This window comes from Acinonyx jubatus, chromosome E4, assembly GCF_027475565.1.
Source record: "Acinonyx jubatus isolate Ajub_Pintada_27869175 chromosome E4, VMU_Ajub_asm_v1.0, whole genome shotgun sequence".
NCBI lineage: Eukaryota > Metazoa > Chordata > Mammalia > Carnivora > Felidae > Acinonyx > Acinonyx jubatus.
In genome coordinates, this window is record NC_069395.1 from 145121 (window position 1) to 159803 (window position 14683).

Here is a 14683-nt window from a genome sequence, read left to right on the forward strand (position 1 = left end):
GATGATCAACAGAAAAGTTTATTGAGTATAAAAGGGTAAGGAGAGTCCTCATGGGCCCATCAGGCCCCTGGTAGAGTGAGAGCTTTGCTTCAGGGCCGGTCTGGGGAGTCCTGGAAGAAGTCATTGCACATGATAGTGACCAGGGCCAGAAAAACAGCATACTCCTGGAAGTCCACCTGCTGGTCACTGTTCTCATCCAGGTCTCCCATCAGCTTCTTCAAGCCCTCCTCATCCACCTTCTCCTGAAAGCAAGGGGGAATGACTCAGCAGGTTGCTTTCCACACACCCCTGCGTCAAACACACACTTACTGGTCAGAGCCCAGCCCTCTGTCTGCACTGGGCAGCAGGCAAGTGGTGGGCAGGGAGCCCCTGGAAGCTACAAAGGGGCCCTGTGAATGAGGACAGGTAGCTGGATGTTCATCGGGGAAGGTCTCCAGTGCTCACTGCTGGGAGTGAGGAACATGGCCAGGATTCCCTGGGCCCAGCGAGGTAGGCATTATCACTACCCCCATTTTGCTCATGAAGAAACTAAAAATTTCTGAATGCAGAAAAGGAAAACTTTTTAATACCTGCCAAAGTGAAACAAAATTAGAAAACCCTAACCAAAAACAAATTTGAAAGGAAAAAAAGGCCATGCCTCACAAGTTCAAAGCCTTAGACCTGACTTCGTAATTATCCAGGAGTCACTATGGGACAGGTGAGGGGCCAACTGAAAGCTGACTGCATTTTTCTGCAAAATGTCCCAGGGTACGTGTTAGCTGGGCTTTTCTGTCCCTATACACCTTCTTAGTTTGGCACATAATATGGAAACTAAGATTGACAGAACTGTGGGCTCTTGGGCCAGTCATTTCCCCCTCTCTGGGCTCTGGTTTGTTCAATTCAGGGAGGGGGTTGGACAGATGGATGCCGAGGGCCCTGACAGCACACACACCCATCCTGTGGCAAGCTGCAGGGACAACAGCGATAGGACACTCACACTTGGGCCTCACCCCCTCTGTGAGGCTGTACCCCATGTTTGGTCAGCAGGACCCTCCCGCCAGCTGGCCCCACTCACCCCAACAAAGCTGGGCAGCTCCTGGTGCAGAAGTGCCTTCATCTCCGCCTTACTCAGCTTGAACTTGTCACCCTCTTGGCCTGAGTACTTGTGGAAGGTGGTGACCATCACAGCCAGTGCCTGCTCCAGGGGACTGGACATCTTGGATCTGGGGCCATAGGATTGCAGGTGATGGAGACAACTTTAGCCCAGCCAGGGGGACCCACCTGCCCTTGTGTCCTAAACTCCATCTCATCTCCAAACCCCGTTCCACATCGCCCCGGAGACAGGGCCTTCCTAGGCAGGGCCCACTATGGACAGATGCTAAACCTTCCCCTGTGTTTGGAAGTCACCAAGGGAGGGGCCTCATGTCTACTCTGGTCACACTTGTGGCACACCCCTGAGGGCAGGGTTCCCCACTCTGTCTGTGGGAAGGGAAATGGCAAGGTGGCTGGAGTCCCACTTGGGTCCTCTCTATGGAGCCCCTTCCACAGGCCAGCACTGGGGAGGTGGCCTCTCCATGAGCCAGTGAGTGGGGGCTCACTGGGCTCTGGCAGTAGCCATGGCTGCAACCCAGGGTATGAGCTTCCCTGAGGAAACACTTCCGCCCCCCACCCCCACCCCTCAAGACAAGGGACTCCTAAGGCTGGGGGGGGGGGGGGGCGAGACTGGAAACGCCCTCGGGCAAGTATGTTTCCTCCACTGGACACGGGACTCTCAGAGGGATGTATTTCCCATCACACTGGAGGCCTCTGAGCCAGGGGGTGCTGTCTCTATTGGATGTGGAACCAGGGAGCGTCCTATTGGGATTGGAATTAAAGAAATTGCGTGTCCTATGCACCAGGATCACAAGGACAGAACTGAGAGGTCATCTTTTCCAAGGCTCTGCCTCTGAGAATGCTCTGAGCAGCCCCGGGAGGCTTAGAGGGTGTCCTGGGGTGAGGCCACAGGAGCTGGTGTCAGGGGCATGGAGAGCCCTGGGCCCATCCTGCTAGCTCTCAAGGCAGAGGAAATGGGAAGGGGCGGAAGGCAGAGCTATGGAACTACACAGGACAGGGACCCAGGCAGCCCACACACTTGACATCCCTGGCCCTTGTCCCTTAGTCTTGCTAGAATCCTGGACTTTGCAAAAACAAAAAACAAAACCAAACAAACTCAGGACTCTCATTAAAGCACCCACACACATGTCATATTCCTGGGCCAAGGCCCCCAAGAAGGGTCTCTAGACTGAGATGCCCAGACCGTGAGACCTAAGAGAAGGCCACAGAGTAACCCCTAAATGAGACCTCACAGAGGAACCTGGAAAGAGCCCTCAATCAGACACTTCACAGAAGGTCACCCAAAGGGAGAGGCCCTGAATGAGAAAAGCAACTATGGAGACAAAGATTAAGACAAAGGAACAAGGTGGAGACCCAGGGGGCCTCCTAACCAGCCCTCAGCAGGACAGACACACTCACCAGACCAGATGGCAGAGAGGTTCTGGAAGGAAAGCCAAGGGCCAGGTGCGTACAGTGGGGTTTATATCCCGCCCCACTGGCCCCCAACCTGCCCTAACCTGATCCCGCCAAAGCCTGGCCTCCTGCCACCCCCACCCACTCCCTACTGGCCCCCTCCCTCCCAGAGACTGCTAGCTCCAACCCAGCTGCCAGCCAGAAGAGAAGGCCCCTTCTAGGCCACAGAGGGGCTGGGAGGCACCATGGGGAAGGGGCAGCCAGGACCCAGGGTGAGGGGAGATAGCCCCTGTTTGTGGGCCTAGAGACTCATGCCAGCCTTGCTCTTAGGACACAGGCCTTCGAGTCACAGCTCATGTGTGAGTCAGACTACAGGCACCCAGGGACTTCCCAGACCTCGTGTGTGTGTGTGTGTGTGTGTGTGTGTGTGTGTTGAGTGTGCGAGCACGCATGTGTGCACACACGCGCGTGTTCGAGCTGACTGGGGCGGGGCAGGGAAGCTTCAGAGCTGGCGGCACAATTCTCCTTGGTGAGGTAATGAGGGAAGCATGTGCCTGAAAACACCTTGACAGGCCCCCTTTGGGTAGGGAGGCGCCTGGAAGGAGGCAGGAAGGCAGGGAGGGACACCAGTAGCCCGTGTGCACAGTAAGGAAGCCCCTGCAGGTTTGGAAGGGAGAAGGGAAGTCTTGGCGCCCTTCTCCAGCTCCGAGGGTGGGTGAGTGAGAAGGGGCCGCGGGCGGGCCTCCGCCCTCCCACACCCCATCCCTGCAGACTCCTCCCCTTGCCCAGAGAGAGGCAAACACGCCGCGGGGGCGTTCGGGACCCAGCCCAGGGGAGGGGCTCTCCGGGAAGAGCTGGCTTCTTGCTGCCCCCTCCCAAGCTCCCCCTCTCCCCCCACCCGTGTGGGCACCGCCCTTCCTGCCGGCCCATCTCCCCTCCCTCCTCCAGATGTCCTGAAGCCTCTTCCCTTCCCCCAGCCCCCCCCCCCCCCCCCCCCCCCCCGTCCTAGGTGACTCACCCACCCTTCCAGGCCCAGATGCCCAGGCAGTGACTCAGCGACACCAGCCTACTCCCTGGAGGCCAGGGCAGCGGCGGCAACCCCTACCCAGCCTGGGAGGAGACCCTGCGCGGGGGCCCTGGGAGCTTTGAGGTAGACAGCACAGAGGAGCTGGGGCCACAGGGCTGACGGGATCAGAGGAAAACCAGGCTGCTTTCTTCCAGGGGTCACCATGGGACTTGGGGCAGCCTGAACCCTGCAAGTGAAGCCAGGCCTTGGAACCCACATATTTGCACAGCCACCCAGTGTCCCCTCCTGTCCAAGCACTTGGACCCCTCATGCTACTGCTCCTCCCTGTCAAACCCTATGTCACATAAAGCCTGAAATAAAGTCTCTCACCCCAAGGGTAAGGCCCACTGTCTTTCAAAGCACTTTGTCCGTTTTCACTCCGGACCCGCTCACATGGGGCTCAGACGTGGCAGTGGTGCCCACGCCTTCTCCGCCAAGCCTGGCAGTGAGGTGCGTGGAGTCTGCCCCCCACCCTGCTTTCCAGCCTCCTCTGCACACACCCTAACTGCCTGCCCATCGTCCCCCGGTGCGCTGAGACCCATCGCTTCTGCTCACCCCTGCTCCCCACCTGTCCTCCTGCCAAAACCCCAACGCTCTCTCAAAGTCTGGTTAGATGCCACCTACTCCATCGAGGGTTCCCAGGCCCAGCCAGACTCCACATCTACCTGCTGTCCCACACACGGGCTCCTTTTGTCCTTGCGCACTAGACAATCTGCCCCGGTTGAATCACTTGAGGGCTTGTCTTCTCTTGCCCTCACCCCCACATGGTGAGCTCACTGGGCAGGGGCTGGGTCTTACCCGTTCCTGCAGGAACAAAGGGTCTCACCCACACCCAACCAGTGCGTGTGGTTACTCAAAGCCATGGGGGGCACTGGGGAGCCAAGTATTTAGTATTTAGGATACTGGGATAGTATTTAGGAGCCAAGGGGTGTTCTCACCTCCCAACATCACACCATTGGTTCTGCTACCAAATCAAAACTTGTCCAGATCCCAGGAGTGGCACAGAAAACAGCCACAAACCCCTGGGGAGGCAGCTGAGCTCCCCCAGCGGCAGGGACAGGGACCTGGAAGCTGGGAGACAAGGTCAGAGAGCCACAGCAACAGAGGGACTGTGAAGGGATGTGAGAGCGGAGAGCAGCGCACAGCCAGGGTCAGCACCCGGACACCTGTCCCTAAGCAGGAGGCCAGGCCGGGATGGGGCCCAGCAAGTGGCTGTATTCCTGGGCCGGGACATTAATTTGCACTAACGCACAGTGTGACCTGAGCAACTCCCTCCCAGTCAGCAGAACAGGAGGGTTGAATAGAACGGCCCCAGGGTCCAACCCCGGTCCACATCCTCCCCATAGCCCCGAAGGCAGAGAAGCCGGTCACAACCGGGCAGCGGGCACCGCCGGGCCTTGGGCACGTCCCTGGCAGTGACTCCGCCCGTCCCAGCCTGAGATGCTGGGTCCAGGCTTCCCCTCCTCCCAGCTCTGCAGCCGCAGGCGACCGGCCCCCCGGGGTGGCTGGCTTTCCCCGCCTGGCTCCTGCCCCCTGGTGGTTGAGACCTGTCACTGCGGGCTGGTCCCTCCCTGCTCCACGTCCTCCCTCCCACCTGACCTGTTCCCCAGCCCTTACCTGCCCTGCTCCTGACTCACCCAGGAGGAGGCAGTGCTGACTCACCTCCAAGGGGCCTTCCCACACCCACACTTTCACACCTGCCTGACTTGCAAGGTGTTCCCTGGACAGCCTGCTGAGCAGCACAGGCGGACTTCTGACGGAAGCTGGATGAAGAGCCTGGGGTGAGGGGCTGGGCACTGACCAGCTCTGCCCACACACCCCTTTCCCCAGGGCCGTTTGGCAGAAAGAAAAACGGCTGCAGGGCTGGGGCTGTGGGCCCACCGTGAGACCCCTGACAGGGCCACCACACCCCCGAGCCTCCACCCTTGCACCACAAACATCTATTATCCTTCTATCCCCCAAAATAGGCTTTGAAATATTTTCTCATAACAAACTGCATTGAATAATTTGTCTAACTACCCCTGTTTGCATAGTCGGCACCAGAAAGCCTGATGATCCCACCACGCAATGAGCTCGTGCTGGAGGGGTGCGGGGCTGAGGTTACCGGGCACAGGTGCCAAGGCGATCTCGGCGTATTATTCCATTTAACTTACACCACCATCCCGGGAAGCTGGTGCAATCTCACCCACTTGACAACGGAGGAAACTGAGGCTCAGGGAAGTTTGCCCAAGTTCACACAATTAACAAGATACGGCTTGCACATAGGTGGTCAAATGGTAAACTCCCTCTATAAGCCCCAATCATTAAGAACCCCGAGAGCGCTAACCTTCCAATTTCCACACTGACCACCCTCGGTCTCTCTGCCATTCTCTCCCCACACCCACCCCTAGCCTCTTGGACTCACTTCTCAACTTCACCAGTGCCCAGGGGCCCATATCCTGCACCTGCTCTGGTCTGGCATCTCCAACCACCCCTTTTCTCTTGCCTCCAATTGCACTCGGCCTCTATTTTAAGCAAGCTTAAAAGAAGCCTTCACTGGACCTCCCACCTCCCTTAGGACCCCTCTTGGCCACAAATAACACCACCAACCACCTGATGAAAGCTGGCTGTCCTCCTAGCCTCCTGCTTCCCCCTCACTGCCCTCCAGATGGTGGTCAGGCCACCTGCCTACTCAATACCACTCATCTCTGTCACTGCCTGAGCTGCTGTCACATCACCGTTCCTGAGCCGCTGTACGCACAGCTGGACTCCCCTCCCACCCTGCCCCTGCCCCTGCTCCAACCCCTTCTCAGCTCTGCCAGGCTGATCTTCCTAAACTCAAATCTGAGCATGTAACCCCTCAGGTGAAAACATAATGATGTCTTATAACTTTGAGGAGAAGGCCACCAAGCACGACACGCCTTCCCCGGGGACCAAGCTCGCTGACGCACAGGCCACAGGCTCCCATGCCTGAGGGCCCTTCCTAAGCCATTCATTATCTCGGTTTGTCCCCTGTCGCTCAAAGATCACCTCCTCTGTGCACCACCCGAATCTGCTCTCCAGCCTCCCCAAATGCTAGAGCACACACGCACGTAGTTTTTAGGGGTTCTTCTGGCCCCCTTCCCCACAACAGCAACTTTTATGAGACTGTTTCTTTATGTGTCTCCCCCACTAGCCTGGGCTGCTGACAAATAGAATGAGTATCGTTCATTCCCAGTGTCCCCAGTGTCTGATGCAGAGCAGATGTCTAGCGAATGGCCAGTGCTGTCCCTCATTGCCACCGTCCTCCCCCCTTCCTTCAACACCACATTTCCAGACCAGGCTGTATCTGCCCCCCTAAACCTTCTAGATGCCAACTTGCTACCATTGTACCCACCCAACTCTCTCCAGTGTCACCAGATGCCTCCTTGCCCATGCCAGTGCTTGGGGAAAGAGGCAGTTTAGCTCCCCACCACCCAGAAGGGCTTCTAGCGGGGAGGAGCCCTTCTGCTCTTCCCCCTGTCAACAAGGAAGAGGTGAGAGTCTAGCTGTGGCTCCTGCTTTCTCAGTCAGCACCTTCCTCACCTCCCTGGTGAGCCCAGCCCCGCTGGGCAGCTGCCCTCTGTGCCGAGGTGGGGAAGGTCGGTTCAGGAAGCAGCAGGAGAGGAGCACACCATTAACGAGGCTCATTCCTCAGGGGATCTTGTCAGGAGCAAACCACTTCTTGTGCCCCCAACCTCCAGCCACGCCCACCAGCATCCGTGTCCTCGTGAAGAAAGCAGACAGTCCCCTGTACTGCTGGACCTCGGGTTTGGGGACTGGCCTCCCCTCCCCACAACTCTTCACAGAGTCAGTGTACAGAGGCCTGTAGCTCCTGAGGTCTGGTGTCTGTCTGACTCAGAAGCCTGAGACTCTTCACCCTGCCCCCACCCCTGCCTGCAGCTCCCTCACAGCCTCGCAGCCTGGGGGCCAGCTGCTCTCCCAGCAAGCAGCAAGCCTGGGTTGGTAAAGCTCTACCGTTTGCCAGAATGGAGGTTCCAAGGGTGGAAGACGTTACTTGGTAAGACTGGTGCCAACAGGAATCAACATAAAGCAGAAAGACTAACACTATTCCCAGAAACACCCGACATGAGAGACACATTCTGATGAACCCAGGAGCTTCTCGAATCTCAGAAAGGGAACAGGGCAGTTTCAAAAAGAAGAAAGTTGACTGAGGAAGGTGAGCAGTGATTTTAAAAATTACAGTGTTGCTCATGAGGAGGTGGTTTAAAGAGAGACGTTTTAAGAGATCGATGTGCAATGCCAGGAAACGGTGACAGCAGAGAAGACGCTGAATTCTGGGTTTTCACCTTGACCTCACCATGTTCTCATTCTATCAGTCAGGGTCTTCCAGCTGTAAGAGACAGAAGCTCCATGAGGCAAAAAAGAGAAAGTACTGTGTTACATAGCTGGTAATGTCACCGAGATAATTCAAAGGATCCATGAACCATCGCCTTGGGGCTAGAACAGGGGACTCAGCACCATCCATCCATCCACCCATCCTTCTCTCATCCCTGTTCATCTCTTTGCACATTGGCTTTACTCTTACCACAGCAGAACAAGGAATGTAGCCACAGTCTGTCCCAGCTTTATAAACCCAGTGCTCTTCCCAGGAAGAGCCCTCATGGGCCCTGCTTGGTTCACACACTTAGCCATGAACCAATCCCAGTGTCTAGGGAGTCAGGGTGATATGACTGGCCAGGGTGGGTCAGGTTCCCAGCTCTGTGGTCAAGGGACTCTCACCAGAAGAAGGATGAAAGTTACCACAGTCACTACACTAGCCATTGACATTACAGACGGTCCTTAATCTCCCTCAAAACATCAGTTTCCTCTCCTGTATTGTGAGGATGCTATCACACCCCTCACAGATCAAGTAAGATGACACATATAAAGCACAGAGTGAGCACCCAATGAGTGTTTTAGATACAGCAGTAGAAGAAATCATGACATACAGTTAGAACCAACATCATTGCCGAGATGGGGCTGTCTGACATCTCAGCAACATGAAAGTACAATCAAACCCCATACAGCCCCTAAAACATAAGGACAATACTTTAGGGGCGCCTGGGTGGCTCAGTTGGCTAAGCATCCAACTTTGCCTCAGGTCCTGATCTCAGGGTTCGTGCATTCGAGCCCCACACTGGGCTCTGTGCTGATAGCTCAGAGCCTGGATCCTGCTTTGGATTCTGTGTCTCCCTCTCTCTGCCCCTCCCCTGTTCTATACTGTCTCTCTGACTCTCAAAAATGAATAAACATTTAAAAACTAAAATAAAAAGAACAATAATTTATCCCCATTTTCCTTGTTAATATTTATTTGTCCTTTGAAACTTCATTTGGTCATCTGCTAATATCAGATATTATCAGTTTAGGAAAACATAATAAAGTAAATCAGGGGCACCTGGGTGACTCAGTCAAGCACCCGGCTCTTGATTTTGGCTCCGGTCATGATCCCAGGGTCATGGGATCCAGCCCCATGTCAGGATCCACACTGACCCAACCTCTGCTTGGGATTCTCTCTCACCCTCTCTCTCTGCTGCTCCCCACTCACTCTCCCACTCTCTCTCAAAATAAGTAAATAAACTTTAAGATAATAATAATAGTAAAGTCAATCTTAAAATTGAGAAAAACCTGTTCATACGCTTGATTGTTTCTCCTAGCTTTGAAATTACCATACTTTTCCCACTAAAATTGGCAAAACACCCAGGTCCAGCTGCAAAAACAGTGGAGTTTTGCTGATCTAGTTCAATGCCTCCCTACACTCCATCTCATAGACAAGCAAACCGATTCCGTGCAGAGGGGTAGACACTCACACCACCCTGCCGGCTTCCTCAGGTAACCCATTAAGACCACCCACCTCCAGTCACCCTGGCTCTCTGTTCACCAACTAGCCTCTGGCTTGCATTTGGATTCTCAAAGGGACTTTCCTGCTGGGAAGAAATTGAGCTGATTTCTGGAATGTTTGGGTTTCCCATGCAGTTGTAAGAATGAAGAAGAATTAATCTCTCAGAACAAGATCATCACTAAGTGAAGTGATAAAAAAAAAAAAAATGACTTTCTGAACCTGCACAGCTTTGGGCTAAACATCTGCTCTTAAGAAAGAAAGAGGGCAGCAGGCAGGTAGGAGGGAAGAAACCAAAGTTTACTGAGTGCTTGCTCTGTGTAGCCATTGTTTTAAGTACAATGCATACATTACCTAACTTAATCCTCCCAACCACCCTATACTGTGGGCAATGTCTGTGATTAATAGATCAGAAAACAGAAGCTCAGGGGATTAAGTAAAGAGCCAGGATCTGAACTCAGGAGCCCCGCTCCTCAGTCACCTTCACGGCCACCTCTCCACCTCAAGCCCCTTCCCTGGCTACTTCCTGGCTCCTCTTCCTGTTCCTATGCCTGCTGGTGGGGCTGTCATTAGTCTCTACACTTCTCTCTCTTGCTTGTTTCTAGTTGTCTCATTCCTCTCTCTCTCTCCCTGTTTCTTAGAGCATCATCATCCTTCAGTGTAGACAACTCCTAAAATGAAAGGGTTTGAATCTGTGCTCAGACAGCCCACCAGCCCAGCCCCAGGTCCTGCTACTTCCCCAGACATCCCGGCCCCAACATGGGCATCATCTCTGCGTTGCACGATAAAGCCTCAGACCAGGCCGGGCAGCCTTGCCAGCCACAGTGCGGCTGGACTTTCCTGGGAACCCACCTCGTTGATCCTTCCTCTCTGTGCCTGCAGCTGCTGCCTCCTGGCCAGTCTCTGCCTGGACTCCCTTCTTCAGGGAGTCACCACGTATCCACATATCCATTCTGTCACTCACTTGTTCAAAAACCTTCTACGTCTCTCTACTGACCAACACATCACTTAAACTCTTCAGTGTGGCTCTCAAGGATCCAACTCTTCAGCTCATTCCTTATGCATGCACTCAGCAAATATTTATTTGGTAGTGACATTGCACTAGGCCCGAGGGACACATCAGTGAATAAAACAGACATATCCCTGGCCCCAGTGGAGCATGTAATCAAACAGGGAAGATGGGACACAAATATAAAGTGCAAGTTGTAGCAAGAGCTATGAACGCAAACAAGGGGCACAAGACAGAATCGTCGCCTGGGTGGGAAAGCCAGGAAAGGACTTGCGAAGGAGGAGGCCTGACAGATGAGGAGTCACCCACACGGGGAGGGGCGGGTGTGCACTCCAGGCACGGCCCAGGGATGGGAAGGAGTTTGGGGTGTGAGAGGAGAAGAGAGCGGTGTGGGTGGGCCATGGATAGTGAAAGGGAGAAGGGCATGAGATGGAACTGAGGAGGTCAGGAGGGGCCAAATCATGCAGAGCCTTGTAGGGCAGCATAAGGACTTTGGGTTTTACTTTGGGTACAACAGGAAGCCATTGGAGCGCTTTAAGTAAAAGAATGGCATAGGGGCACCTGGATGGCCCGGTCAGTTGAGCATCTGACTTCAGCTCAGGCCATGATCTCAGATTCTGTGTCTCCCTCTCTTTGTCCCTCCCCTGTTCACACTCCGTGTCTCTCTCTCTCTGAAAAATAATAAACATTAAAAACATTTTTTTAAAAAGAATGGCATAATCTAATTTAGGTCTGAAAGATGATTCTGGGGGAGCAGGGCACCTGGCTGGCTGTCGGTAGAGCATGTGACTCTTGATCTCAGGTTTGTGAGTTCAAGCCCTACCTTGGGCACAGAGCCTACTTAAAAAATAATAATAACAACAATTTAAAAAAAAGAAAGAAAGAAAGATGAGAGGCACCTGAATGGCTCAGTCAGTTAAGCATCCAACTGCAGCTCAGGTCATGATCTCACAGCTCATGAGTTCGAGCCCTGCATCAGGCTCTCTGCTGTCAGTGCAGAGTCTGGAGCCTGCTTCGGATTCTGTTTCTCCCTCTCTCTCTCTGCCCCTTCCCCACTCATGCTTTGTCTCTCTTCCTCTCTCAAAAATAAATAAAGATTAAAAAAAAAAAAAAAAAGATGATTCCCAGGCATCTGGGTGGTTCAGTTGGTTGAGCTTCCGACTTTGACTCAGGTCATGATCTCACAGCTTGTGGGTTCGAGCCCTGCGTCGGGCTGTCAGCGCAGAGCCTATTTTAGATCCTCTGTCCCCATACACTCTCTCTCTCTCTCTAAAGAATAAATAAACATTTAAAAATTATTTATTTAATTATTTAATTAAAATAAAAAAGATGATTCTGGAAACCCTCAGAGAAGGGTGGCAAAGTGGAGGTATTTTTTATTTGTCCACTTCAGAACCTCACTAAGAAGCACCAAACGAAACAACATGTAAAGGGAAGAAAAGACCATGTTTAATGAAACTTGTATAGCTGTAAGCCACACATCCTGAAGGCACCTGCCAAGCGTTGTTATGTGTGAGTCTAAGCAAGGGCATTCCGTGACAGCATAAACATGCTCCCTGAGCCCTTGGATAGAACATAGCCAATGTCCCTTTGACGGAAGCAGTAACACTGAGAACAGGCTGAGGAGAGGCTTCCCTGGAGACCTCGTTTGACAGGATAGCAGGGAAGGGGTAGCTTAAGAAGAAACCATGCTGGCATGACAGTCCTGCTGCTTTGTCACATGGCCTCCTGGTCAAGGATGAACCGGGGCGGGCAGAGCAGAACAAGAGGCAGAGAATGTCAGATCGCGTGCCACCAAGTGCTACTGGGACACGACCCTATCTCCCAAATCTCCCTCTCTCCAAACACTGAGAGGACACATCTCCCTCCACACACCCTCAGGCACAGCAGAGCCACTGCACCCCCACCCACTCTACAGCACACCACCCTTCAGGCGGTAAAGGAAATAATTACCCAAAAGGATCTTTCTATCTTTTAATATTTGTTTATTTTTGAGAGAGAGAGAGAGAGCGCAAGTCAGGGAGGGGCAGAGGGAGACACAGAATCCGAAACAGGTTCCAGGCTCCACAGAGGCCCATATGGGGCTCGAACCCACGAACCATGAGATTATGACCTGAGCCAAAGTCGAACACTCAATAGACTGAGCCACCCAGGCTCCCCAAGGATCTTTTTTTTTTTTTAACATTTTATTTTTAAGTAATCTCTACACCTAACACGGGGCTTAAACTGAGATCGAGAGTCACGTGCTCCACCTACTGAGCCAGCCAGGCGCCCCCGAAAGGATCATCTTCTTAAAAAATTCATGTAACGCAACATCCTTTCTAAAAATAAGTTTTAAAAAGAGATACAAAGCTTCAAAGAAAAGATTATATAGCAAAAGTAGGTGGAGAAGGGAGAATTAAAATTCCAGAGTGAAATAAAAGGGAAAGATCAGAACATTACATAGATAAAGACCATATTTTAAAGTAAACACAATGGAAAACAAAATCAGCATAATGAATAGGTTTAAGAAAATCAGGAAAGGGGACTGGAAAAACACAAGAATGAAAACGTCATTTTTGGATAGAAGGTGAGATGTGGCAAACTCAAAGTCCAACCAACATGGAACTGGTATTCCTAAAGAAGAGAACAAAGCAAATCGAAAAAGATAATCTAAAATAAACATTTGACTCTAGATCTAATGAGTACACCATATTCCAAGAGAAAAATGACCCTGAATTATCAAAACCAAGACATATACTAAAGTTATTGTGTTAAGAAAAAAGACTTAGACTTCCATTTCTATCTGGTTAAGATATGACAGTCATACTTGTTAAGTTCATAGCTAAGCTCACAAGAAAGTAAAGGCAACCCTCAGAGGCCCAACGCAAAGGAAGAATGAAAAACCAAGTACGCACGAACACATACCACAGCTGTCCTTGGGAAGGCATGGTTTCTGGTCTCAGGAAACAAAGAACTCCAGTTCTTAAGGATCAACTGAGAAGAGATAAGTCTTTTTATCTGCAAGTAACTGGGAATTGGAAAGTCCCCTACGTGAAGCAAAGACCCTCAGAAGACTACTCCCCTTTAGTGAAAAAATGGCCTGAAAGAAAAATCTCCCACCAGTAAAATGAGATTACAAGGAAGCTTGTATTTCTTGATCTGGGTTTACATGGGAAAAAATGGTTTTCCTAGAGAAATGTTAACCATGGGCCTGCTTTCATGCAAATTTGGGATTTTAGTTTACAGGGCTGGAGTGGTCCAGAAAATCCCAAAGCAAGAAATTAACGTAAAAAGTGGTGTTAATGGGGCACCTGGGTGGCTCAGTTGGTTAAGTGTCAGACTTGGGCTCAGCTCATGATCTCTCGGTGAGTTGGTTGGTGAGTTGGAGCCCCACGTTGGGCTCTGTGGTGACAGCTCAGAGCCTGGAGCCTGCTTTGGATTCTGTGTCTCCCTCTCTCTCTGGCGCTCCCCTGTTCACACTCTGTCTCTCTCTCAAAAATAAATAAACATTAAAAAAAAAAAAAAAGGTGGTGTTAAACTAGTAATGACCCTGGGGCACTTAGGAAAAGGAAGCAAACTGGACTTGAAGGCCCACATCTTTGAACCAGATTAACCAGATTCCCCCAGATAAAGCTGAGATAGAAATTTCAAAAATTACATAAAATGCGCAGTTCTGCAGGAAAATATATATTTGTGTGTGTGTGTATGTGTGTGTGTGTGTGTGTGTGTGTGTATACACATAAGTTTATCAACACTAAGAGAGAAAAAACTCTGAAGACCTATAACCATAAAGAAATCGGTCAGTAGTATAAATCTACAGAACAAAGATAAAAATTAAAAATAAAACAGAGATGATTTTTAGGGGCAAGTTTATCAAATAATCAAGAGGAAAAAAACTTACACAAACTTACATTTCCAAAACAAAAAAGAGGAAATACTGCCCAACTTTATGTGGCAGGTATGAAGACAACTGCTAGTTGTCCTACTACCTGTTCTCCCCTTGCTTCCCACAGCAAGAGACCCCTGACTTGGAAGTTCAAAAAGGCCATGCTCTCCCGTAGCCCCTGACTGAGCTCTGGCCAAGAGAAGACAGGAGGTGTATGCAACTTCCGACTCATGCTGCTGCTTAGAAAAGAGATGAGCAACTTTGACCATACAAACTAGGAAGAGCTGAGCAGAACCACGAAACCAGCCCTAGACCACCAAGCCCCAGAGAGCACATGGCAAAGAAGTAAACTTCCCCCTCCTTCAAGCCACTGACACTCTTGGTGTCTGTTATACAGCCAAATCTGCGTACTAGATACCA

The 14683-nt window shown here is 51.7% G+C and overlaps 1 protein-coding gene across 3 annotated transcripts; it reads right to left on the bottom strand.

Moving 5' to 3' along the window:
• Window positions 1-2: 2 nt before the first annotated feature.
• Window positions 3-3967, bottom strand: S100A2 (S100 calcium binding protein A2). Of its 3 annotated transcripts, none has more exons than XM_053208874.1 (3): window positions 3881-3967; window positions 1055-1202; window positions 3-242 (listed from the first exon to the last, which is right to left on the bottom strand). In XM_053208874.1, exons 2-3 carry the CDS (start codon window positions 1193-1195, stop codon window positions 90-92), a joined length of 294 nt encoding a protein of 97 aa, XP_053064849.1. In that variant the 5' UTR covers window positions 1196-1202; window positions 3881-3967; the 3' UTR covers window positions 3-89. The 3 variants fall into 3 exon arrangements, with proteins under 3 accessions (XP_053064849.1, XP_014940972.1, XP_014940970.1); XM_015085486.3 differs by lacking the exon at window positions 3881-3967 and adding an exon at window positions 2491-2640 and having other exon boundaries at window positions 3-239; XM_015085484.3 differs by lacking the exon at window positions 3881-3967 and adding an exon at window positions 2491-2639.
• Between the last annotated feature and the right edge of the window lie 10716 nt (window positions 3968-14683).